Raw genomic sequence first — 27,933 nt, 5'->3', positions numbered from 1 at the left:
GCAACGCTACACATAAACTTACCATCATGCAGGGACAAATGCTAGTAGTGGGGGACATAGCAGGGACATGGTGGAGATACAGCAGCACTACACTGTATTTATTCAAACATCGAGCAGGGACACGTGCAAGTAGCGGGGACATGGGGAGAAAAGCAGGGACATGGTTGAGACCGTAGGGACACGGGGAAGAAACAGACACATGGGACATAGCAGGAACACCTGGGGACATCTGGGAGGACAGAAGGGGACGTAGGAGGATACCAACTGGGGGAGAACATCTTCAAGACGCTCCTGGAACATAGACGCACCAGGTTTAGTATATTTTTTTTCCCCCTGGTTTTTGCCCTCTAAACCTAGGTGCGTCTTATATTCCGGAGCGTCTTATACGGCGAAAAATACGGTACCTAATATAATCTCTTACCGACCCTGTTTTAAAAGAACAGGCAAATGCTTGTGATTTCAAGAGGGCAGCGATCTTTTTGGTTGAAAGGAGGTGACAGGTAGCATGAGACACAGTTCCAACTGACCGGTGTCCTGATCACCCCTCCCAGCTGCTAGGCAATGAGAACAACAACATTAGAAATCCCATCATGCTTTGCACAGCGTCAGGGAAAAAATGCCCGGGCAATTTTCTTTGATGGGGCGGAGCCTAGCTTCTGTGCAGCTAACAACTAGGCTTGGGTAAGAAAAATAAAGTTCTGATGCTGTGGAACTGTTAAAGAAACACCAAGCCTTTTCAGTGCTGCTGAGTAGATTTTTAGTCTGGAGGTTCACTTTAAACCAAACTGTGCAGTATTTTCTAATTTGCTAAATTTCTCTAGTAACAGCACAAATGGCACTTGACACGAATCTGAAGAAGTGAGCTGTGCCTTAAAGGACAACTGAAGCAAGAGGGATATGGAGGCTGCCATATTTATTTCCTTTTAAACAATACACACAAGCATGCAGCCAGCGATGGGCTCACGAGTAGTTAGCTATTTGAATTTGAGATTCAAATGAGGCTTAATTGCCTCAGCTGTGTGCATGGGAGACGGGGGGGGGGGGGGGGGGGCAGGGGTGTTACTTACCCAGAACTTCGTCGCTTCTATGAGTCACTACAGTGAGTCTTGCAACGCATCCCATAGGCTGTGTGCAAGAAGCTTGGAACGCATAGAAGCGGATGGAATTCTGGGTAAGTAACCCCCCTCCCCATCTCCCATGCACACAGCTGAGGCAATTAAGCCTTATTTCAGTCGCAAATTTGAGTAGGTAACTACTCGTGAGCCCATCGCTACATGCAATACAATAATGTCACAAACCTCTGATCTGCTTCATGCTTGTACAGGGTCTATGGCTGAAAGTATTAAAGGCAGAGGATACGCAGGACAGCCAGGCAACTAGTATTAAAGGTGAACTGAAGTAAGAGGTATACGGAGGCTGACATATTTATTTCCTTTCAAGCAATACCAGTTGCCTGGCAGCCCTGCTGGTCTATTTCTCTGCAGTAGTATCTGAATAACACCAAAAACAAGCATGCAGCTAGTCTTGTCAGATCTAACTTTAAAGTCAGAAACACCTGATCTGCTGCATGCTTGTTCAGGGTCTATAGCTAATGGTATTAGAGGCAGAGGATCAGCAGGGCTGCCAGGCAACTGGTATTGCTTAAAAGGACGTAAACATGGCAGCCTCCATATCCCTCTCGCTTCAGTTTTCCTTTAATTGTTCTCAACAATTTCTTGTCCTTATTTTGGTTACTGGCTTCTCAGAGGCAGGCCAAGCTTACCTCTTTTTAAACTAGTAGCAGCAGGGGTAGTATTGTACCATGTCAAGGGGCCCATACACTTATACTATTTCCCGCCGATATACAGCAGATTCGATCACTGTGATCAAATCTGCTGTGAAATCGTTGCATGAACGCTGACGGAACGATTGATTTCCATCCGAAATCGATCGTTCCCGTCGATCTCTCCGCACGGACCATTTTGCTCGATTTCCGGCAGGTCGGGAGTGCGTCAATAGCGGCGTACGAATGTCCGACGACCGATGCTAGCGGCAATACATTACCTGATCCGGCTGGCGCGACTCCTCGCTGTACCTCCGCCGCGCTGGGCTCCGGCAGGCTTTGCTTCTTCCTGTCCCGACTACTGTTTAAACTTCCCCGGACAGGAAGTTAAGTGAAGCTGGAGCCCAGAGCGGAGAAGAAGACAGAGGAGACCGGGGGACTCGCGTCGGCCGGATCAGGTAATGTATGCTGGGGGGGCAGCGGCAGCTCCACAGATTGTGAATCGGTTTCATAGTGAAATCGATTCAAAATCTGTTTGCAGTGTAGGCAGCCAATAGATCCCTCTTTGATCAGATTCGATCACAGAGGGATCTATCTGCTGGTCGATCTGGTGTCAATCAACCAGTGTATGGCAGCCTTTAGCCATCAGTAAAAGGGGAAAAAAAAGTTTTGAATCTGGTTGATAGCATTTATTGGCTAACTTAGAAGAAAAGGAGTAAGCTTTCGGCTGCAAAGCCTCCCTTAGACTTCCTGTACATCCTGTACAGGAATAAAGTCTGAGGAAAGCTTCATAGCAGAAAGCTTACTCCTTTTCTTTTTAGTTGGCCAGTAAATGGTATCATTCCGATTCAAAACTTCTCTTTTTAAAATGTAAACCTTTTATTATTTTGGGGCCTCCTTTTCCTTCAGGGTTTAGATATTTCTGTTGGGAAGTTATTTTATGTTTTCATACTATATCCTTTTTTCGCAGTGTGACCATTCCCTGAAGCCACCTAAAATATCTGTGGACAGTTATTCCTCACAAGCTCTTCCAATTGTTAGCCTGATAAGCTGGGTTCAGGAGTGCTCCTATCTAATTATTTCTCACTCTGTCCCATCGTCTAATTGCTACACTGTTCAGCTCTCCGTGTTTTCCTGGAAGGCACCACACTGTCCAGAGATGTCTCACATGTTGCAAACAAATGTAGGCCGTCCCTTTGTTGGTTTGTTTTATTAGAACTTACTGACTTTGGGGTTTTATGGTTGCTATGCATTATATGCCACAACACAACCTGCACTGCCATACTACAATGGGTAGGGCTGCACATACTTCAAAATTTATGTACGTTTTATGCAAATATATACAGTTTGAAAATGGACCAAACCCTGGTCTTAACACCCCCCCTTCCCCCCCATACTAACCTCAGATAGGCCTTTAGGGTCACCATCCATACAACTGAACCTGCTCTGACCCACTTTGACACTGATTGGTGCATGACCGACCCGACATGTTACTTGTCAACAAGAACGTTATAATTTGCAACAGTTTGATTAGTACAATAATTATTTCTTTATAAAGCAGCAACATATTATGCAGTGCTATCTCCCGTATTGATCTCTGAGGCTTCTCTGAAGGTTTCTTTAACAATTATCATTTTACGAGAGCAGGTTGTTAGCCTATTGCCCAACCCCCGGACTTGGAGGACCAGGCTGTCCTATTTGGTCAGGAACATCACCTTTGACCTGTGCGGTTAGGTAGACACTACCAGTATCTAGGCTACCGCCAGCACAGCTCTTGGGATGACTTGTTCAGGCAAGCCCCACCACTGAGACAAAGTAAGGATACCTTCAGTGGGGATATATTTTATATATTACATATTATTTGTACCTTTGTGAAAATATGCTGATTGTAGAAACATCAGCTATATACAGGTCAAGCTATAAGGACCACCTTATCAAATGGGATAAAAGGTTGCTGACTTTGTCCTGCTCTGCCAGTGATTGGCTCTGCTTTTCTGTAGAAAAAAATGAAATTCTCCATAAGTAATTTCTCTTTCAACCACAAATTATTTTCTAATTAGTTTGTATACTCAGAAACCATATGGTACATATGGAAGTTGCTTTAGTGTGGGAACAGAGTTACAGAAGACGAACAGTGTTATTAAGCTGTTATAATAAACATAAGTGAGTCAACAATCAGGATCTGACAAGGACAGAGGCGCCAAAAGAATAAAACCAATACTTAAAAGGTTTAAAAATTGCTGTGGAGGCAGTGGTGGACTTACCTCCAGCAAGTAGACACAACAAACTGTGTGTTTAGAACAAGTTAAATTTATTGGTACGCTCCGGGGGGCAGTCGCAACGCGTTTCGCAGGCAAGGCCCGCTTCCTCAGGCAATAATGAACGGAGTACACAACAGCATTAGGTCCGGGTAACACCTGGCGCCTCGTCGGGATCTGTCCCCTCTATTCCTCGTTGTCATATTTTCCATAGACCATTATGTTGGACTGAGTGTACCTCTACGTACCTGTGTTTTGTGTCTTCCGCCATGCTTAGCTGCTATTGTTTATGCTGCCAAGGTTTTCGGTGTAAAAAAGGCTGATTTCCCCCTTTTTTTACGTGTTTTTCTCCCTTTTTTTGCGCATTTTTTTTACACTTTTTTTTCTGATCTACAATCAAATGTAGTATAGTACTAAATGCAACATGAGTAGAGAGAGGAGTTGGTGAAATGGTAATAATTTTGTTTGTGTAAATTTTGTTGACTTTATACAAATTTATGCTGCTTGGAATTGGACCAATTAAGTGCAATACATGGTGGTTTTAGCTGATTCGATTCCAACCTACCATACATAACCTTGCATGAAATTTGCATCTACCTAATCTACAAGCTTCTCGTTGACCACCTCTGAATACAAGTACACCTCTGAATCCGAGAGACATCCGGGTAGTTCTATCTGGGGGGGGGTCAATCTTACCTGTCTGACGTCTTCTTTGGTCCGTCCCTCTGCGCCTCCCACGATGCGACGATCCAAGCGGCGGTCACGTGATTACTAACACTTCCTCCTTCTGGGTTGAAGGAGGAAGTGATTGTAATCACGTGATGCGCGTGGAAAGCATCGTGGGAGGCGCCGAGGGACGGACGAAGAAGACGTCAGACAGGTAAGATTGACCCCCTCGCCCACCCCGCACAGGTTTACTGGGAGATATCCAGATAGCAACTATCCAGGTATCTCCCAGATCCGGATTTGAGCAGCCCTACAAGTAAACACAATCCAATGTTTTGAGTGTTCGACATTATTCACAAATAGCCACATCAGAATGATTTTTATTTCACCAAAGAAGTTTGCAATGTGACACAAGAATAGACACCATAGATAATTACAGATCAAGGACAGTTTAGGAATTAAAGCATTCATTTTCCAATTGTTTGCAATAAAGTCCTAGCAGTTTTAAAGTTAGTGTGGTTCTGCATTCATCAGGGCTACCACAGGAGAGGAAAAAGCTGTTTCTATGCCTGGAAGATTTTGTTACACCTGACCGGTATTTGAATCCTGAAGTTGGAAGATAGAGTGGGCAGAGTGAGAGGGGTTAGAGGCATTCTTGGTCTTGGCCCAAATTAATGTACCTTTCTAATTTTGTTTACACAATTATTGCACACTTTCTGTAAATCCAATAAACTTCATTTCACTTCTCAAATATCACTGTGCTTGTCTCCTATATGGTATATTTAACTGACATTTTTTATCGTAACAACCAACGATTTATACATGAAAATCATGACAATTAAGAAGGTTGCCCAAACTTTCACATCCGTGTGTGTGTGTGTGTGTGTGTGTGTGTATATTGCAATCTATATATCTATAGGGGAGTGGCGTGCTGCAGCACTCCCGTTACAGATATTGCCGCTGGCTGAGTACCCAGTAGCTGTGTAGACTGCGAAGGTTAAAGGGACTCAGCTGAGAAGATTCTGTACATACCTGAGGCTTCCTCCAGCCCCATCTGCTCGGATTGCTCCCACGCCGCCATCCTCTGTTGCCCGCAGATTCGGGAACTGGGTTCTCTCACTGACGTCCATTGCGGCCAGCTATGCAGGATTAGTGCGCCCTCTACATGTCTCTCCAGCGGCTCCTGTAGAGATACGCAAACAGCGCACTTCTCTTTCATCAGACTGGCTCCAACTAACGTCAGTGACAGGTACCGGTTCCCGCAGCTGCGGGCAGCGGAGGATGGCGGCGTGGGAGCGATCCGAGCTAGAGGATCGGGCTAGAGGAAACCCCAGGTATGTATAGAGTCTTTTTAATTTTTCAGCTCTGATACACTTTAAGATGGCAGCGTCCATATATACATGTGAAAAGGGCACCGGGAAATTTGGGCGCAGGGTGCTATTGTAGATTTATTATTATTATTTATTTATAAAGCGCCAACATATTCCGTGGCGCTGTACAATGTAAGAAAACAAACAAGGGATACATAATGATACAGACAATGGTATACATCAAATATGAACACTGATACAAGATACAGCACTGCTGATTACAATTTGATTTAACATGATGACTAAAATGTATAAATGTCTAACAGAGTGCAAGCAATTAAATTAATAACATTCCATGACACTAAAGGGTTAGAGCCCTGCCCTTGCGAGCTTACAATCTAAAGGAATGGGGTGGGAAACAAGAGGTGGGGAAGTATACAGTATATGTACAGGCAGTGCGTAATTAGGTTATTTAGTGGGTGCATGGCCTAAGCTAGAGAATATGCTTGTCGGAAAAGGTGGGTTTTGAGGGAGCGTTTAAAGATTTCAAAGGTGGGAGAGTGGCGGATGTGTTGTGGAAGGGCATTCCAGAGGAGGGGTGAGGCACGTGAGAAGTCTTGTACACGTGAATGTGAGGAGGTAATTGTAGAAGAGGATAGAAGAAGCTGGTGTGCAGATCTGAGATTGCGGTTGGGTTGGTATCTGGAGACTAGTGAGGAGATGTACAGGGGAGAGAGATTGTGGAGAGCTTTGTAGGTTAGGGTTAAGAGTTTGAACTGAATCCTCTCATTAATTGGTAGCCAGTGAAGAGCTTGACAGAGAGGGTCAGCAGAGGAAGAGCGAGAGGAGAGATGAATAAGTCGAGCAGCAGAGTTCAGTACAGAATTGAGCGGTGCTAGTCGGTTAGTTGGAAGTCCACCAAGCAATATATTGCAATAGTACAATCGAGATATAATAAGAGCATGTACTAACATTTTGGTTGTGTCATGGGACAGAAAAGGTCGGATGCGTGCTATGTTTTTCAGTTGGAAATGGCAGGAGCTGGTTAGGGAGTTAATGTGAGGAGTAAATGAGAGAAAAGAATCAAATATTACCCCCAAGCATCGTGCTTTGGGAACTGATGTTATAGACGTGTTGTTAACATTTATTGTAATATCAGGCAAAGAGGTGGACAGGGATGGTGGAAAGACTATTAGTTCAGTTTTATTCATATTAAGTTTTAAGAAGCGAGAGGACATTGAAAGAGGAAATAGCGGACAGGCAGTCGGGAACCCGTGTGAGGAGGGAGTTAAGGTCTGGGGCCGAGAGGTACAGTTGTGTATCATCTGCATATAGGTGGTATTGGAAACCAAATGAGCTGATTAAGTTACCAAGGCCGTGCATGTAGATGGAGAAGAGGAGGGGACCGAGGACAGAGCCTTGAGGTACCCCTACAGACAGAGAATGTGAAGAGGAGGCCTGATCTGAATAAGAAACAGTGAAAGACCTTCCAGAGAGGTAGGAAGATATCCAGGAGAGAGCGAGGTCCTTTATTCCTATAGATGAAAGGATCTGTAGGAGTAGAGTGTGATCGACAGTGTCGAATGCTGATGACAGATCTAGAAGGATGAGTATGGAATAATAGCCTTTGGATTTAGCTGTGAGGAGATCATTAGCTACTTTGGTGAGGGCTGTTTCTGTGGAGTGGTTTGGCCGGAAGCCAGATTGGAACTGATCAAGCAAGGAATTTGCAGATAAATACTGACTTACTTCAGCATGAATGTGGCGTTCAAGTAATTTAGATGCAGATTTCCCAGCGGGGTAGGTTACTATGGACTCGGGGGTAAGATGCAATTTGGCTATTGCTAGCGGCTGAATTGCTGTATTTTTCTTAATTTGGGCTCAGTCTTTTGCCGACGCCCAAATTGCCCTCTGAGCGCCGCTAATTCGCATTACAACATATGCCAGTGCCAAAATGTCCGGCGCCCATTTTACCTGTCTCGAGCCTCCATAGCTCTGTTGGTTTTTTTTTAATCAATATCCTTAAAACTGTTGCCCAGAAAAATTGCTAATCTTGTGACTCATTCAAGTAGGTGAGTTGGCCAGCTGGCCTGAGAGAGTGTTTACAACTTCAGCAGCCAAAAACTTTTCATTTACAAAAATATCCCAATAAAAAGGCATAAATTGCAAATGTAATTCCTATGCAATTTCATCTCCAATGATGCTTCATGAAGTTCTCCTTTAAAAGCAGCGTTTGATTATGAATGAGTTGTTATTGAGAAGTTTACATCTGCGTTTGATTTGCATTGAGTGTTTGCCAGACACAGGCAGCCTCTTCTGAAATAGTTACCTATTCAGACACAAATGAAACACAAACAGCCCCATAGCCGTACCCTGAAGAAGCTGCACAGCGTTGGTGCCGAGGCAATGCATTGCTGACCATCTATTTCTCTGTTTATAGTGCTGACCCTTTATCCAATATGGTTCTCGCCTTTTCCACTAAAGAAGAAGCAGTCGCCTTTGCAGAGAAGAATGGTAAGCTAACACTACTACTCTTTAGTTATCCTTTTAAAACATAACTCCAGACTAATATGTATTTTTATATTTGATCTTCTCGTGATTTGTAATGAATGGGAGAATCCTACTTCTCACCCCCCCCCCCCCACCCCCCACTACCAGGGCCAATTTTAGTTCCAATGTGGCCCTAACCTGAAACACCTGACCAAAAAGCGGCTTTAGGTCCCCTTTTTTGCAGTAAAATCCGCCCCGACCCCCCCACCCCCGGGCCCCCCTCCCCTGGGCCCCTGAGCCACCTACTGATACCCCAACCCGATTGCAGCATCCACTGGGCAACCAGGTATTATGGGCCTATGTAGCAATTCAGGACCATTCTGAGAAACCAGGGCCTCTCTCTGTTGTCACCAAACATCCTGGTCTGATCGTAGTGTCCAGTCCATGCTGTATGTAGCAAGCAAGAACCTTTCTGATGCTTCCTCCATCAGAGAATTCTATCACTCCAAACCTCTGTCTTCAAAGGCCGGGCTGTGGAGTCGGTACAAAAATTATCTGACATGGACTCCAGGTACCTACAAATACTTTCACTCCACAGTCCTGCTCAGAGGGGAAAACATACACAAGTGTGAGCCCTTCCACTTGCCAATATACAAGGGTATCTTTCCCCTCTCTGCACAATCTGTCACAACTTATATGGGACCGCTGTAACTTGAGCCTATCTCAGGAATGCTCCTTGATTGTCACTTTGAAATGATCATATATGAAAAGATAGAAGTCACAAGAGAACATTTTATAATGGCTTAGGCCTAAAACACACTGCAAAGCGCTTTTTGATCCGTCAGCGCAGCGTTTTTTGTTTTTTTAAATGCTTCCATTGACTTGCATGAAAATCGCGGGAAAATTGACGCGATAGGGATTTTTTTTTTAAAATTGTGCATCAATTTCAATGGATCAAAAAGCGCTCTGCAGTGTGTCTCAAGCCTTAGAGTGGAAGATAGTTTTTGCTGCAATAATTTGTGTTGGTCACTATTAGGGTATATATACCTCACTTTTTTTTTTTTTTTATTTGAATACTCCTCACATGCTCTACAGTTCTTGTTCTGGATCGGTGGTGAAAATTATTAGTGGAAGAGAATAAGCATGGCAGCCTAGCAAACATTTTTAACCACTTGAGGACCACAGTCTTTTCGCCCCTTAAGGACCAGAGCCTTTTTTTCCATTCAGACCACTGCAGCTTTCACGGTTTATTGCTCGGTCATACAACCTACCACCTAAATGAATTTTACCTCCTTTTCTTGTCACTAATACAGCTTTCTTTTGGTGCTATTTGATTGCTGCTGCGAGTTTTAGTTTTTATTATATTCATCAAAAAAGACATGAATTTTGTCAAAAAAATGACTTTTTTAACTTTCTGTGCTGACATTTTTCAAATAAAGTAAAATTTCCTATACATTTGAGCGCAAAAGTTATTCTGCTACATGTCTTTGATAAAAAAAATTAAAAAAAAAAACATTCAGTGTATATTTATTGGATTGGGTAAAAGTTATAGCGTTTACAAACTATGGTGCCAAAAGTGAATTTTCCCATTTTAAAGCATCTCTTACTTTTCTGAGCACCTGTCATGTTTCATGAGGTGCTAAAATTCCAGGATAGTATAAATACTCCCCAAATGACCCCATTTTGAAAAGAAGACATCCCAAAGTATTCACAAAGAGGCATGGTGAGTTCATAGAAGATTTTATTTTTTGTCACAAGTTAACGGAAAATGACATTTTGTGACAAAAAAAAAAATTCCATTTCTGCTAACTTGTGACAAAAAAAGAAATGAAATCTGCCACGGGCTCACCATAGCCCTCTCTGAATACCTTGAAGTGTCTACTCTCCAAAATGGGGTCATTTGTGGGGTGTATTTACTGTCCTGGCATTTTGGGGGGTGCAAAATTGTAAGCACCCCTGTGAAGCCTAAAGGTGCTCATTGGACGTTGGGCCCCTTAGCGCACCTAGGCTGCAAAAAGGGGTCACACATGTGGTATTGCCGTACTCAGGAGAAGTAGTATAATGTGTTTTAGGGTGTATTTTTACACATACCCACGCTGGGTGGGAGAAATATCTCTGTAAATGACAATCTTTTGATTTTTTTTTTACACACAATTGTCCATTTACAGAGCGATTTCTCCCACCCAGCATGGGTATGTGTAAAAATACACCACAAAACACATTATACTACTTCTACTGAGTACGGCAATACCACGTGTGGCACTTTTTTGCACCCTAACTGTGCTAAGGGGCCCAAAGTCCAATGAGAACCTTCAGGCTTTACAGGGGTGCTCACAATTTAGCACCCCCCCACACACACACTTGCCAGGACAGTTAACAAACCCCACAAATGACCCCATTTTGGAAAGAATACACGCTAAGGTATTCCATGAGGGCCATGGTGAGTTCATAGAAAATTTTATTTTTTGTCACAAGTTAGCGGAAAATGACATTTTGTGAAAAAACCACAATTTCTGTTAACTTGTGACAAAAAATAAAATATTCTATGAACTCACCATGCACCTAACGGAATACTTTGGGGTGTCCTCTTTCCAAAATGGCATCATTTGTGGGGTCTGTCCTGGCATTTTAGGGTCTCTGCAATCATTACATGTATGGCCAGTATTAGGAGTATCTGCTATACTCCTTATATTGGGCATAAGGGTAATGCACTCTGGCCTGAAAGGAACAATGAACGCCAAACAATCAATCAATCAATGTAGATGAAAAAATATCTGCCAAAAAAATTTGGAAAAAAAAAGAGGGGAAGGCGTCTGCCAGGACATAGGAGCTGCCGCCCCAAAAATCCAAACCCACCAGCTCGTATGCCCTGGCAAACCCGATTTATCCATTCACACACCGATCGATGTGGATGAACAAATCATTGCAATAGTTCTTTTTTGATACAAAGTGCTTGCCAAAGCATATGAAACCCCAACACCGCTCCTCGGCCCATATGCCTCGGCAAACGTATCTTTTTGACTGCGGAGGAGAACTCTCGTCCTGCAGCGCTGCATGCACCGATTTTGTGTAACCTGACAGACGTGCAATGTTCTGGCAGGATGCACTATCAGTGCTGCAGCTGGTTAGTCGTTCGCTCGGTCCACCTGGAAGGTTAATGGATGGAAAAAGAGAAAAAAAAAATACCAAAAAACAAGCAAGCAGCAAAGCAATTACTTCATTAACATTAATAAACTTTGAACTTTTTTAATCAAAACCTTAACATTGCGAACCAAACATTAACTTTTTTGCTTACCTGTTTTTTTGGTTTTTTTTTAACTTACCTCCCAAGGACAAGCCTCTCCTCCCCCATGGGACAATGTGCGAAGTGCAAATCGCACAGAGTTGTGGTGAAGTACATTACGCAATTTGTCCCAAGTGAAAGGAGAGGTTTCTGGCAGCCATGTGTATTAGGGTCTCTGGAAACCCGATGTTTGGTTTCACACTGCATATTGACATATCCGGTGGGTCGAGCCCGCCGCACCGTATCGTCCAAAACAGACCTTCAGGCAATACCACAAGAGTAGCATTCGGCCTAGTAATGAACTGCATCGCCATAGACTAACATGACTTCCGGGCCAATCGATATTGCCACAGAAGCCACGCAGTAACGTACAGGGCTGTGGAGTCGGAGTCGTGGAGTTGGGCAATTTTGGGTGCCTGGAGTCGGGAAAAAATGCACCGACTCCTAATGAATTTGTAACTTTAATTAAAATAGAAAATATGATAAAATGTTCTATTTCTCAGATAAGTCATTAAAAATAATGTATATATACAGTATATATTCAGTAATAGCTGTGCTTAGTCTCAAAAATGAAATAAACCAATCAAAATTAGTTACTTGTGCTGCTTCAATAAAGCAGTCCCCGTATTTTTAAGGTCAGATATACATATCTGATTGTGACTGTATATATGATGTGTACACAGGAATCTCTTATATATACTAAATAACATCTATGCTGTAAGAATAAAGCCTGATGTGTAGCTGTGGCACTAATAGAGATGGTCAACGAGATGGAAATAATTCTGCATTGATGCTGATTTATGCAAATGTATGCACTCCCTTTGCTGATGAAATCAAATAATTTGATATGTTGTTCAAATTTGGTTTGGTGACTACAAATTAAAGGGTAACTGAGACAGATGAAAAGTAAAGTTTTATACATACCCGGGGCTTCCTCCAGCCCCCTTCAGGCTAATCAGTCCCTCGCTGTCCTCCACCACCCGGATCTTCTGCTATGAGTCCTGGTAATTCAGCCAGTCAGCGCTGTCCGGCCGCATGCCACTCCCACAGCCAGGAACATTCTGCACCTGCGCAATAGTGCTGCACAGGTGTAGTATGCTCCTGGCGGCGGAGTGTGTGCATGCGCACTACGCCCGACTGACTCAAGTACCTGGACTCATAGCAGAAGATCCAGGTGGTGGAGGAGGACAACGAGGGACTGATTATCCTGAAGGCGGTTGGAGGAAGCCCCAGGTATGTATAAAACTTTAATTTGATCTGTCTCAGGTTTACTTTGTTACACAGTAGTACTATACTCTACATATGCACTCCCCACAGAGCTGCAGGGATTCCACTGAGAATGCTGTGCACATTGAACACAGAGGTGTTGTCTGTTTACAATCTCCTCATTCCCCTGCAGAGTACCTGCACATCATTCTTACATGTACCCACACTTACATTGCCTAGGGCCTGATAGATCTTCTTTGTTCCGGTTTGTACCTTTTACAAGTACTCTTACCAAGGACTAGTTTTAGTCTAAAGGGAATAAATATAGTAGTCTACATATCCTTCTCACTTCAGTTGTCTTGTAAAATTCCTAAGCGTTGGCAGTTAAGAGACGAATTTCATGTTACATACTTTTAATCAACAAAATTGTAATATGCAAATTAGAGGAGTCTGAGTCGAGGAGTGAGTCGGAGGAATCCTAAACTGAGGAGTCGGAGTCGGTGGTTTTTTGGACCGACTCCACAGCCCTGGTAACGTAGGCATGCACTAGCGTTAAGTCAAGCACTTCCGGCGTAGGGGGGGACCGCAAAGTGTGACTTTCGCTAGCATTTTGCCCTAACACATCGCAGCAGTGTGAAATAGCACTGAGAGACCCTTGTGTGCCTACCGCTGTGTCTGGAGTTCCCTACTAATAGTGTACCTGCTCGTGGTACCTCTCAAAACACTCCCCTAGGCATGGGCCAGGCTGGTCAGGGCAGGTGGGACAATAAACAGTGGTGTCACGCCTTATTCCATCCCTGCTGCAGACACGACAACGTTTTCTTCGGATTCGGTGACCTGGGGTACTCGGAATTGGATAGGCGTAATGCCTTCCATGCAGCCGGCTAGTTGCATCTTGGGGTTGGGCCACGGCACCTCCTGGATACAGGAGTTCCATCACGATCTGTTTATGAAATTGAATAAACGATCCAGTTCTCCCAGCCTTACTGTAGAGAACAAAGCTGTTGTAAATTGCCAATTGAATGAGGTAAAAAGACACTTTTTTTATACCAGCGTCTTGTTTTTCGGGCAACTAAATAGAGCGCTAACCTCTGGTCATTGAAGTCCACCCCTCCCATGTTAGTATACTCGTGGACGACAAGGGGTTTTTCAATGACCTCAGTTCGCCGTTGATTTTCAACTGTCGTGTCTGCGTGAATGGTGGACAGGAAGTAAACCTCCCTCTTGTCCTTCCATTTCACCGCGAGCAGGTCGTCAGCACACAAGGCGGCCCTCTGCCCCCGTTCAAGTCTGGTGGTAATGAGCTGTTGGGGGAAGTCCCGGCGACTAGGCCGCACGGTGCCACAGCATCGGATTTTTTTCTATTTTTAAGTGCTGAAAGAGGGCCACACTTGTGTAATAATTGTCCACAAAAAGATGGTACCCCTTCTGGAACAAGGGTGACACCAAGTCCCACACCTTTCCACTGCTCCCCAGGTAGTCAGGGCATCCGACCGGCTCCAATTTTGAGTCTTTTCCCTCATAGACCCTAAAATAAGATGTATAGCCTGTGGCCCTTTCACAGAGCTTATACAGTTTCACCCCATATCAGGCGCGCTTGCTTGGGATGTACTGTTTGATGCGATGTCCTGGTCAGGGGTATAAGTATCTGCAAATCTGGATGACAGGTGGTCTATAAGGGGTCGAATTTTGTGGAGCCGGTCAAAAGCAGGGTGGTCACTTCAATGACAGGTTTCGTTGTTGCTGAAGTGCAGGAAGCGCAGGATGTTCTCAAATCATGTCCTGGACATGGCAGCAGAGTACAGGGGAACATGATATGCTGGGTCCGTAGACCAATAAGACCGCAACACATTCTGCTTCACTAGTCCTGTGTGAAGGAGAAGGCCCAAAAAAAATGTGATTTTGGAAACTTGGACTGGTTTCCACCGAAAAGGCTGGGCAAGGAACTTTTCCGGATTGGCGGTTATATATTGTGTGGCCTTACGGTTGGTCTCTGCCACAATTAAGTCTAAGAGATCCTGGGTGAAGAACAGATCCTAGATTATCTGTCTCCACCTGGACTCCAGACTGGGCGGTGAAAGGGGGAAGTACGGGTGCGGCGGAATCAGGGGATTGCCAATTTGGGTTTGCCAGCACCTCTGGTAAACTAGGGGTAGTACGGGCCCCTCTTCTTGGTGGCTGCGACTGGGATCTTACTGCACGTGCCACCGAACCAGTTTCAACTTCCATGCTGGTGCTCACCACTTCACCAGGGTCTACGGAAGTACTGGTTTTAGGTCCAGGAGATGTTGTGCTGCTGGTGCCTGCCCCACCATGAAATCTCAGACCAGCACGAACACCACTCTGCTGCCCTTGAGGCCGATCCTGTGCCACCTGCGGTCCAACAATATGGGGTGTGGTACGCCTGGCTCTAGCCGGGACCTCAACCTCGTCATCACTATCGGTCAGTGAGCCACTGCTCACTTCAGGTTCAAACTCTGACCCGGAAGATTCGTCGAATGAGGCGTCCCAATCGTCCTCATCCGACTGGGCCATGTACCTGAGAACCTCATCATCGGAATACCCCTTTCTTGCCATGGTGGACTGCTAAATTTAGGGGGTATTCCTCTAAGACTATCCAGAAAAAAAGAGCACCTACCTAGCAAAACGGAGTATTTGAGAGGTAGAAAGCTGTGGTCACTGAGTTTTGATAAAAAAAAAAAAAGCAAAACTGATGTTTACAGTGCCACAGCTATTGTACAGTGTTTTTTGCAGTGATAAAAAAAAAATTCTGTCACTGCGGTGGGGCGGGCTGAACGCAAGTGCAGGCGAACGATCAGGCCTGATCGGGCAAACACTGCGGTTTTTTTTTGTGAATCCTAGTGACCCTAATAGATCTGACTGCGATCAGTAATGATCACTTACAGATACTATATAGTACCAATGTTAATTAGCAACAGTGATGACGCTAATTAGTGACTGTGGTGCAGTGGGCTGAGCACTAACTGACACTTACAAAGGGGCCTAGCTAACTGGCCTAACTGCTAACACTAGTGATACTAAAAAAAGTGACCGTTTTCACTGATCACTGTTTTTAGATCACTAGGATAGTGACAGGGGAGTGGTGGCGAGTGGGCAATCACAGGGCAATCGCAGGCCAATCACAGGGCACTCAAATCACGGGACAATCAAAGCCAATCACTGGCCAATCAAAGCCAATCACAGGCCAATCTCAGGCCAATCAAAGCCAATCACAGGCCAATCACAGGGCAATCAAACCAATCACGGCACAATCAAAGCCGATCACGGGACAATCAAAGCCAATCACAGGGCAATCACAGCACAATCAAAGCCGATCACGGCACAATCAAAGCCGATCACGGGACAATCAAAGCCAATCACAGGGCAATCAAAGCCAATCACAGGGCAATCAAAGCCAATCACGGGACAATCAAAGCCAATCACGGGACAATCAAATACAATTACAGCACAATCAAATAGAATGTCAGCACAATCAAATTGAATGTCAGCACAATCAAATACAATGTACTGGGAAGGTGATTGGGGGGGGGGGGGGTCTGAGGGCAATCTGAGGGTGTGGGGGGTTGATTAGGTGCCCGCACGGGGCAGACTGGGTCCTGATCTGGTGGGTGGCAGACACAGGGGGTGACGATAGGAGATCAGTGAGGGATTACAGGGGAGAATAGATGTAAACAATGCACTGGGGAGGTTATCAGGAGGGGGGTCTGAGAGTCTGGGTGGATGATCAGGTGCCCCCAAGGAACAGTTTAGGGTCTGCTCTGATGGGTGGTGGTGACAAGAGGTGATAGGCAGGTGATAGACAGATGATAGACAGGTGATCAGTGGGTAAGGCAGCTGTATACAAATGTAGACAGTATACAGGGGGTGGTCTGGGGGGATCTGAGGGTAGGGGGGTAATCAGGGGACCCTAGGGGGCACTTAGGGACATAACCTAGGGGATAGCGTCGCTAGATAGTGACAGGGAGTGATTGATGGGTTTTTATGGGGGTGATTGGGTGCTAACAGTGGTGTGCTGGGGTGGTCAGGGGGGGTTCTGAGGGCTGGGGTGGGCGATCGGGGGTCTGTGTGGGTAAAAACAAGTGTTTTGATACTTATCAGCAGGGCTGCCTGTCCTCTCTGATGGTCCGGCGACGATGGGACCATCAGCGGAGGAGGCAGCCAGTATAATACACTTTGTTACAATAACAAAGTGTATTATACTCTCTGATTGGCCGGATCGCGCAGTTTGAAACCCGCCGGCGCTGCTGATTGGCCGGCGGGTTTCCGAGCAGGGGGGGCGGAACCTATTACCAGCGGCAGATCGCGTCATTAATGACGCGATCGCCGCACAGCCACCTCTGATGCTGCCCCCGCCAATGGGCGTATTGCGGTTGTTTAGGCCCGGTCTTTGCCGCCGCCCATCGGCTGGGGGCGGTCCTTAAGTGGTTAAAGGAATTTAAAAACAATCAGCTTTATCTATACATTTAGTTAATTTTTTTTGTAGGCACACTTTTTTAGTCTATATACACATGTTTTAGCCTTTACATAGTTCTTTGGGTTAAAAAAAAGACATACGTCCATCGAGTTCAACCAAAGAACAAAGTACAACACCAGCCTGCTCCTTTACATATCCCTGTTGATCCAGAGGAAGGCGAAAAAACCCTTACAAGGCATGGTTCAATTAGCCCCAAAAGGGAAAAAAAATCCTTCCAGACTCCAGATGGCAATCAGATAAAATCCCTGGATCAACATCACTAGGCATTACCTAGTAATTGTAGCCATGGATGTCTTACAACGCAAGGAAAGCATCTAAGCCCCCTTTAAATGCAGGTATAGAATTTGCCATAACTACTTCCTGTGGCAATGCATTCCACATCTTAATCACTCTTACTGTGAAGAACCTTTTCCTAAATGAATGGCTAAAACGTTTTTCCTCCATGCGCAGATCATGTCCTCTAGTCCTTTGAGAAGGCCTAGGGACAAAAAGCTCATCTGCCAAGCTATTATATTGCCCTCTAATGTATTTATACATGTTAATTAGATCCCCTCTAAGGCGTCTTTTCTCTAGACTAAATAAACCCAGTTTAACCTCTCTTGGTAAGTGAGACCTTCCATCCCTCGTATCAATTTTTTTTGCTAGTCTCTGCACCTGCTCTAAAACTGCAACATCTTTCCTGTAATGTGGTGCCCAGAGCTGAATTTCATATTCCAGATGTGGCCTTACTAAAGAGTTAAACAGGGGCAATATTATGCTAGCATCTCAAGTTTTTATTTCCCTTTTAATGCATCCCAAAATTTTATTAGCTTTAGCTGCAGCGCATCGCATTGATACGATTATTTAACTTGTTGTCGATGAGTTCTCCTAAGTCCTTCTCCAAATTTGATGTCCCCAACTGTATTCCATTTATTTTGTATGGTGCTAGAGTTGGTACGACCAAAATGCATGATTTTACATTTTTCAACATTTAATTTCATCTGCCATTTATGTGCCCATATAGCCATCCTATCCAGATCCTGTTGCAATATGTCCCCATCTTCCTGAGAGTTGATGATTCTGAACAATTTTGTATCATCTGCAAAAATAGCAACATTGATTTCTACTGCATCTACTAGGTGATTAATAAATAAATTGAAGAGCACTGGACCCAGTACAGACCCCTGTGGGACCCCACTGCTAACGGTCTCCCATTTTGAGTATGATCCATTGACTACAACTCTTTGTTCTCTGTCCATTTCCCTATCCATGCATACAGACTCTACAAATACTTTGACTCCGCAGTCCTGCTCAGAGGGGAAAACATACACACAAGTTTGAGCCCTTCCACTTGCCAATATACAAGGGTAGCTTTCCCCTCTCTGCACAATCTGTCACAACTTTTTTGGGACCACTGTAACTTGAGCCTATCTCAGGAATGCTCCTTGACTGTCACTTTGAAATTATCATATATGAAGAGATAGAAGTCACAAGATAACATTTTATAATGGCTTAGGCCTAAAACACACTGCAAAGCTCTTTTTTGGTCCGTCAGCACTACGTTTGTTTAAAAAAAAAAAAAAAAAAAAAAAACCCCGCTTCCATTGACTTGCATGAAAATCATGAGAAAATTGACACAATTGGGATTTTTCGAAAAATAGTGCATCGATTTCAGTTGTAGTGTTGATGAATCAAAAAACGCTTTTAAAGAGACACTGTAGCAATAGAAACGTCCCCTGGGGGGTACTCACCTCGGGAGGGGGGAAGCCTCCGGATCCTAATGAGGCTTCCCCCGTCGTCCTCTGTCCCACAGGGGTCTCGCTGTAGCCCTCCGAACAGTGGCCTGACAGACCCGACAGCCTGTTCAATATTTACCTTTCCAGGCTCCATCGGGGGCGCTGTTGCGACTCTTCTGACGGAGATAGGCGGAAATAGCCGATCTCCGTCGGACGGAGCAGATACTGCACCTGCCAAAAGGTAAATATTTACGTCGACGCCGCTCCGGGAGGATTTTCGCCGCCACCGTGGGACCGAGGACGACGGGGGAAGCCTCGATAGGATCCGGAGGCTTCCCCCACCCGAGGTGAGTACCCCCCAGGGGAGGTTTTTTTGTTACAGATTTTCTTTACGCCTTCGAGTGGAAGATTTTGGTGCAATAATTTATTATGTATTGGTCATTATTATGGTATACATGCCTCATTTTTATTTTATTTATTTATTTGAATACTCTTTTTTTTAAGTCAAAACATATGCTCTACAGTTCTTGTTCTGGATCGGTGGTGAAAATTATTAGTGGAAGAGAGAAAGCATGGCAGCCTAGCAAACAAGGAATTAAAAGATGTTCGCTTTATCTACACATTTAATTAATTTTATTGTAGGCACACTTTTTTAAAGTCTTTATACACATCTTTTTTAACCTTTTTCCATGAGCTAATACTACATAGGACCCCTAAATCTCCCTTAATAATGATGTAAGCCTTGGAAGTGATAACATCACACTGGATCTTACTGGAGTTGTTACATTTTAGAGTTGGGCTGACACACCATTGCACCAGTCTGGACTTTCACTGTCACTTTTGTGATGCTTGCACTTGTGACAGTCACCCTTCTGCTGCAGATGGCTACTAACCTCCCCTTCCCATTATATCAGTAACTAAAAAATAGTTTGGACCTTAGGCTACAGCAGAATGATGGTGGGGTGCATTTTATTGGGGGTTCAGTGCGTAGGTGAGAGGTAATGGTGTCAAGATAACATAATCTGAATCCAGATACAGGTAGTGTCTGACTTATGAGTGTTCTGGGTTCTGGGGGAACAAGTTATGGAAAAATTCAAGAGGCCTTGCAGTTTTTGAGAAAATCCATTTTAAAAAAATTCAAAGAAAAAATGTTTTTTAACCTCCTGAGTGGTATGCCCAACACTGTGTCGAGCTTACCGCTCGCTGGCCTTAGGAGTCCCCCAGGAATAATCTAGTAGATGTACTGTACTACCGTGTTTCCCCGAAAATAAGACACTGTCTTATATTATTTGTTCCCTCAAAATATGTGCTAGGGCTTATTTTTGGGGAGGTCTTATATTTTGTGACGGTAGCAAAAAAAAACCCTTGTGTATAGCCAGATCCCCCTAGTCTATGGCCAGATTCCCCCTTAACTAGAGCCAGACCAGACCCACCTAATGTACAGCCAGATTTCCCCCCCCCCCCCCTTGTTTATTGCCAGATCCCCATCCCCTTAGTGTATAACTAGATTCCCCAATGTATAGGTAAACCCCCCCTCCGTTTATGGCCAGACACCCCCTTAATAGCCAGATAACCTCCCCTCCCCGCATAGCCAGATCCCATAAGTCCCCCTCCCACCATCGCTTCCCCCATGGCCGCTTTACCTCATGCCAGCCCCCTTCTTCAGTAAGTCGGATCCGCATGCTCATAGACAGACCCCCGGCAGCATAATTCAAACCGCAGATCAGCGGGGCAGTCAGAGCTTCAGTGTAACAGTACTTCCGTATGCAGGAAGTAAACAGAGATGCCACTTCCTGTATACGGAGGCGCTGTTACGCTGAATCTGCAGCTGCCTTCACCGCAGATCCCAGCTGATCTGCGGTTTGAATTGCCGTCTGACTGAGCACAGGGATGCGACTTTCTGAAAGCGGGGCCGGCAGGAGGTAATACGGCGCCGCAAGGGGGGCTCAGGGGGGGGAGCGAGACTGCCGCTGTCACTAGGGCTTATTTTCAGGGAGGGCTTATATTTCAGGCATGCTGCCCAATATCTGCTAGGGCTTACTTTAAGGGTAGGTTTTACTTTCGGGGGAACACGGTATACAGCGGGTTCCAAATTCTGCATACAAATTTTAAAGCAAATCTGTGATCCAGTACTGCGACCCATTGGAAGTTTGCATGGATTACATGAAATCAATTTAATTTAAAAATTGTAATTACCTGAAATTTTACATGAAATTTCATATAAGCGAAATTAGCACATCACGATCATCACCAGGATAGAAGGCGGCACAGAGGGACACACTGGAGGCAGTTGTGGCACAGAAGGGGGTGCTGAGGGGACAGAGGTGGCACAGAGGAAGACACTGAAGGCACAGGGGAGGTATAGAGAACAGAGATGGCACAGTGTTCCCGACATAAGAATGGATTCAGGCTCAGAACAAACCTACAGTTCCTAATAGCAGCATATCCTATTCTAGGGAGTAGGGAGGTTGATCCAGCAGTGTACCTCTCTGACAATTACGAAGTAATTTCCTGTCACAAGAATGACAGTGGGTGACAAAAGCAGTACACAGCTATGAGCGACGTATTACTAACGGATGAAATACGAATGAGTTTCATCCTCCTAATAAGTGCACCTGAGCAGCTTGTTTTTTTTGTTTTGTTTAAGAAGCGGTTTTCTTTAATCCGTCCCACGGCGCCTCCAACGCTGCGTTCCAAGCTGCGTCACGCGACTACTACGCTTCCTCCTTCAACCCGGAAGGAGGTAGTGTTTGTAGTCACATGACCGCGGATTGGAACGCAGCGTGGGAGGCACCGTGGGGTGGATTAAAGAAGACGGCTTCTGGGTAAGTTTACCACCCCCCAAAACAAGCCGCTCAGGTGCACTAATTAGGAGGATGAAACCCATTTGGATTTCTTCCGTTAGTAATCCGTCGCTCATCACTAGCAGTACATCCCTGCAGTATCGCTAGAGGGAAGGCCGGTGGTTTCAACCAGGATTGTCACAATCTACCATAAAATAGAGAGAGCACAGGGATGGATTTACCATAAGGCACTGTAGACATGTGCCTACAGGCGCCTGATGATGGAAAGGCAGAGCTCACTCCCCTCCCCAAGTGCCTCCCTCCCTATGCAGAGTCCTGATGAGTGTTAATGAGAAGTTACTCACCCTGCTCTCTGCATTCCACTGACGAGATCTGCTTTCAGTCAGGGGCACCACTAGCATCTCAATACTGAGGGGTACCTCTGGCTACTTAATGCTAAGGAACAGCTTTAGCTATGCGGGGCAAGGGAAGTAAGGGAGAAGTGACAGCTGGGTCAGCCAGCACACTTGTGGTGCGGTTCGGCGGGGAGCTGTAGGTTCATGGAGGATAACCTCTTGAGTGCCAAGACATCTGTGCCTATAGGCTCTTGGGATGTAAATCCGGGCCTGAGAGTACATGTATCTTTATTCTCCTCTGCATCGGATATGTAGACAGGCCAAGCTTCACTGGAACTGGAAAACGTATTTAAAGTGTTTTGCGTTCCACTTGTATTCCATCTCATCATTCCACTTGTATATTTACTCATGTTATTCGTGTATATATATTGTCCCTTTGATGGTGGGTATAGCCTGCCATCTACGTACAATAACAGATCATTTTCCAATCTGTCACTTACTGGTAATTTGCTATGTTTAGCTTACGCTCTCCTCTGTTTACATATAATCAAACTACAGTATATATGTTTTTCTTTTATAGGATGGAGTTATGAGGTTGACGAGAGGAGAATTCCAAAACCAAAGTACAAATCTTACGGAGCAAACTTTTCTTGGAACAAGCGTACGCGGGTATCCACCAAGTGAATTGTTATTGGCCCGTCCTTAAATCTGACCGTGAGCAAAGTCAGCTGTGCTGTATTTATAGAGCCAGTATAATACAACTCTTAATCTCCTAATAAATATGACCTTTAAACTACAAACACATCTTGTGGTGTCTATTTAAAATGTTTTTGAAGTTTCAAATAGAGCCTTTGATAAAATTAATCTATATATAGAGGAGGTTTAGGGAGCTCAGGTCCCGCGGAAACGTCTGAGCAACAAGTCCGGCAAAAGCCGCGTCCGAATCAGCTGCGGCCTTCAGTAATGTACTTTCAGAAGAGTAGCGTAATCCTTGGGAGGAAATTCCTGCTTTGTTCTGGCTCAGGAGCTCGGTATCCTTTTATATCTCTTTTATTATTGCGATGGTGATTTATTGTTGTCATACCGCTTGATAAACTTTGCCCTCTGAAAATAATTATGCTGAGAGTAAACAAGCTCTTTATAACATAACTGTTACAGAGAGTTCTCCTATTACGCCAGGGTCGTGGCCCAAGAGGGTTTGTGTAAATGGAGTTTCTAATAAATTAAAATGTTAGTGTACTTAGATTTGTGTGTAGTTAAACGGATAGATTAGAAAGCTTTAGTGAGCAATGTCATGTACTTGCTTTACCAAGCTTAAAGGGTACCTGAAATGACACAGGATAAGCCTGTCAAACCATAGTACCGAGTCTACATAGACCTTGCCAGTGTTCACTTTTTATTGATTTTGTTGCTATAAACCAGTGCTTTATCTGTACAGCCAGACTGCAACTCGAGCGCTCCTGAAAACTAATTACAGGTTTTAACCTTCTCCAATCCTATGTGAGACTATGTCCAACATTGGCCTTTTCTTCTATAAGCCCAAAGTCGGACATAGTCCGACAGGGAAAAGTGGCTGCTACGTGGCGCTGTTGCAGATTAAACACAACACAGTGCCATCCTGTTCAAATCCGAGTGTTATACCATTTCCGATACTCTGATTGCTACCTGCCATCTCTGCCACCGCTGCATCCACCATATTCCACACTAGTACTACTGCGCCACATCCTTGGGGTGCCCGCTACCAGATCGGGACCAGCATGTCCTCTCCCCCCTCCCCCCCAATCCCTGTGTGACTCAAATATCGGACAAAGTCTGACACTTTCAACACCGCAAAATAACAATATTACCTTGCCCCTAGTGCAAGGGGACATAGCTGCAGTCCAAGCTGGTGCTGACCCCACCACTGAGGTCTAAGCTCGCCACTGATCGGAGGTATGAAGCCTCAGGATCCCTGGTCCCATTTTTTTTTTCTGAATCACCCATGCACCCGCTTTCCCCCAGCACTCTGGAAAAATTAGGTGCTGGGGTTATGGAGGTAATCTGAAAAAAGGATTGGAAAGGGTTAAAACTTGTGTGACTACAAAACACTCATGACCAGATAGTGATGAAAAGTTGAATAGGTCAACATTTCTCTGCATGGGAGCTAAATGAAAAGTCATTGGCCTCAATTCACTAAGATCATGCTGGAGATAATAAGGCAAGAGAAAACTTACCTCCACACAGTGAGAGAGTTATCTTATCTCTTCATTCTTTGTTACCTCATCTGTAGTTAAGTTACCTCCTCTGTAGTTAATTTACCTCCTCTGTAGTTATTTTCACACGCAGTTAATTAACAGCCTGTCTTTAACTCTGGAGTTATTTTAAGGATTGGAGAGTTAACTTAAAGACAGAAGAGTTAACTTTAGGTTTGCCTGAGATAAAATGGCCTCAATTCACTAAGATCATGCTGGAGATAATAAGGCAAGAGAAAACTTACCTCCACACAGTAAGAGAGTTATCTTATCTCTTCATTCCTTACGTTACCTCCTCTGTAGTTAATTTACCTCCTCTGTAGTTAAATGACCTCCTCTGTAGTTAAGTTACCTCCTCTGTAGTTATTTTCACACGCAGTTAATGAACAGCCTGTCTTTAACTCTGGAGTTATTTTAAGGGTTAAAAGGTGCCCATACACTCGTCAGATTGGCAGCAGATAGATAAGAAATGCATCTAATGATCTATCTGATGCGTTTTTAGAACATTTTTTACCAGGATAGAATTCCAATAGATTTCAGTTTGAAATCTATTGAAATTCGATCTGATGGCAGTTTTTTGCCATCAGATTTCCATTAAGGCCAATGCAAACTGATAAGCAATCTCATCAGATCGACCTAAATTTTCCACCCTGCCAGTTCGATGGAAATCCATCGAAATCCATCGAAATCGGCCATCGATCGGTCGATTGGCCAACCGATTTGCAAACGATCAATCGATCGATCGGGATCGATCGGTCGGCCAGAAAATCGGCTGAGTGTATGGGCCCCTAAAGAGTTAACTTAAAGACAGAAGAGTTAACTTTAGGTTTGCCTGAGGTAAAATGTTTCCTGAATACTACATGCCTTATCACCATGGTAACAACTGTAGAAGAGTTATTAAAGACAGGAAATAAGCTTAGTGAATTGAGGCCAATGTTTCCTGAATACTACATGCCTTATCACCATGGTAACAACTCTAGAAACTTTATTAAAGACAGGAGATAAGCTTAGTGAATTGAAGCCATTATGTAAGTGTGAGGTTAGACATAAGTGATATTTTCAGCCCTTAAACCCAAATTAGAATACAAGACTTGATGAGAGTTCTATTTAGGATTACTGCTATTAATACAAATACTTCATTACTTTTTTTCCGCTTTGGATTTGCTTTGTGTTAGAGCAAGTAAACGATTGTCTTTCAGTTTTTGACTGTTTACCTGGTCTACCATTTTACATGTATAGCTATCTACCACTAATCTGTTGTTGGTAGAGATCTACCACCAATCATTGCAAAAACAATGAACAATCTTTGATTAATTTGAGGAAACCTTTTAGTAATCTTCAGTTGATTTGATGATATTGTGATACAGCCAGCAGAAAATGTAAGCAGCACAGCAGCATGGATGTTGTATACAATGGCCAGAACAAAGCTACTGTTTTGGTAGAATTGATGTTTCCAGGTCAGATTTTTATAGAGGAAGCTAAAGTACCTGTTGCTTTTTCTGCTAATACTTCTCAATACAGCATTCAATGAATTGACTCCTCTATGGCCCTCTTAAATTGCACATGAACATTAAGTGTATTTTCCAAGGTCATCTGAGGACAGCCCCCATGAGAGATTACTTCTCCACTCCAAATGGATAGGAAATGGGAATATTAAATTTAGCCACTGGGTTATGTGATTCCACCCCCCTCACTGTCAATTCATTTCCATTCCACTGATGCATAGGTTAGCTGGAGAGTGCTTTTTATATTAGGCCCCAGAAGCAGTGGCTGGGGGATGTATGTAACAGATGAGTGGGAACAGACTGGTATGTTCAGAATTTGTGCCAACAGCCGAGTCTTGTGGTAGTCACAGGAGACTGGCCGGCACACCTTGTGACCCACTGCAAGAACCAGGATCTGCATTTAGGTGCAAATGTGTGACTGCAGGACGTGGTCAGTGAGCTCAGACAGTGGCAGAACAGCAGGCTACAGGGTCACGTCAACAAAGTGGTGCAACTCATTTCCTATTTCTGATGTGGTGGAGCATCACTGTATGTTTTACAAGAGGATTCTGTTCAGTTCTGTTATGGATTTGGATTATTAAGATATTTAAACCTTTGTAGAGGTTTGCTCACTGTGGACATCCTTTTGACCATGAAAGCCTCAGGCCTTACCCCCAAAGTACTGTGGAGTCACTTCTTTCACTCTCTCTCTCTCTCTCTCTCTCTCTCTCTCTCTCTCTCTCTCTCTCTCTCTCTCTCTCTCTCTCTCTCTCTCTCTCTCTCTCTCTCTCTCTCTCTCTCTCTCTCTCTCTCTCTCTCTCTCTCTCTCTCTCTCTCTCTTTCTCTCTCTCTCTCTCTCTCTCTCTCTCTCTCTCTATTTCTGTCTCACTCTCTTCTACATTTAGCATAGACTCTGTTTGTGTGTGCGTGTCTCTCCCTAGATTGTACTTATTGTGTACCTGAAGTGACTTAGAGATATACTTGTATCTACAGTGCCAAGAATACAAATAAGCAGTGTTCTTTTTTTTTTTCTTTTTGCCTGAAAGAGTTAACAGTGTACACAAGTGACTGTTTCTCTCTAGCCAGACTATAGCGTAACCCTCGTTGATAAGGAATTACAGCCATAAAACACTTTCCTGGAAGAGAACAGCTTCTGAGTGCAGGAAATAGACAAGTCAGTAGTTAACAGCATTTAGCTTTGGGTCATTAAAAAAAACTGTGTCATTGAGCAGAGGACAATACATTTTTTTCCATAGATCTTATCAGCCTTGTTAGGGCCTGCACTCCACTATGGAGAGCTTCAATGCGGATCAAGGTTTATTTATTCCAGTCCATGAGAACTTAAAATAGATTATAGCCGAAGAGTTGAAAACCCTAAGAAGAGAGTGTTGAAGCTGCCCCAAATCCTTGTGTAAAAAATATGATTAATAAGATCAAAAATTATGATTCCCCCTTTAAAGTTTCAAGCAAATCGTATTTCCAGAATGTATTTGAGAATGTTATAAGATGCCTTAGATATCAAAATAAAATAACCTTTATAATATGGCTGGAACAGCTTGAGATGCATATATCCGCAAGCAGTGACGAAGAAGAATCTACGGGCCCCAGTACCAGGTTATATGCTTCAGGTACTCTCTGTGATGTCGGCCGCTAAGTGTGCCTCATGACTTTTGTATTACAAATACAGCCATTATATCCCACTTAACCAAGTGCAACCACAGTGCCCCTCCGTATATGTAATGAACTCAGGGTCACATGACGACTGGAGGTAACACCCCTATGGAGGTAGCATGGTAAGTATACTACTTTCCCCAGTCAGTGCCTCCTCTCAACCTAGGACCTGGACACATCTATGACCTCCCTGATTTGGGGGGCCCTAAGGAGCTTCAAGGCC

The 27,933-nt window shown here is 44.2% G+C and overlaps 1 protein-coding gene and 1 long non-coding RNA gene across 2 annotated transcripts in view; one reads left to right on the top strand and one right to left on the bottom strand.

Moving 5' to 3' along the window:
- The window catches only part of LOC137528163 (uncharacterized), a 53,946-nt gene extending 50,194 nt beyond the window's left edge, over positions 1-3,752 (bottom strand). Inside the window, exon 1 of the long non-coding RNA XR_011023300.1 lies at positions 3,630-3,752. This is a non-coding gene — a long non-coding RNA (uncharacterized lncRNA). The remainder of the gene's footprint in view (positions 1-3,629) is intronic.
- Positions 1-23,124, top strand: part of NDUFS4 (NADH:ubiquinone oxidoreductase subunit S4) — a 197,081-nt gene extending 173,957 nt beyond the window's left edge. Inside the window, exons 4-5 of the mRNA XM_068249424.1 lie at positions 8,437-8,510; positions 22,905-23,124. Of these exons, the coding sequence (XP_068105525.1) occupies positions 8,437-8,510; positions 22,905-23,008 (178 nt within the window). The 3' untranslated portion in view covers positions 23,009-23,124. The remainder of the gene's footprint in view (positions 1-8,436; positions 8,511-22,904) is intronic.
- The last annotated feature ends 4,809 nt before the right edge of the window (positions 23,125-27,933 follow it).

The sequence above is a fragment of the Hyperolius riggenbachi genome, chromosome 1 (assembly GCF_040937935.1).
Source record: "Hyperolius riggenbachi isolate aHypRig1 chromosome 1, aHypRig1.pri, whole genome shotgun sequence".
NCBI classification, from domain to species: domain Eukaryota; kingdom Metazoa; phylum Chordata; class Amphibia; order Anura; family Hyperoliidae; genus Hyperolius; species Hyperolius riggenbachi.
The sequence above is the reverse complement of the archived record's forward strand: the minus strand, read 5'-3'. Positions and strand labels throughout refer to the sequence as shown.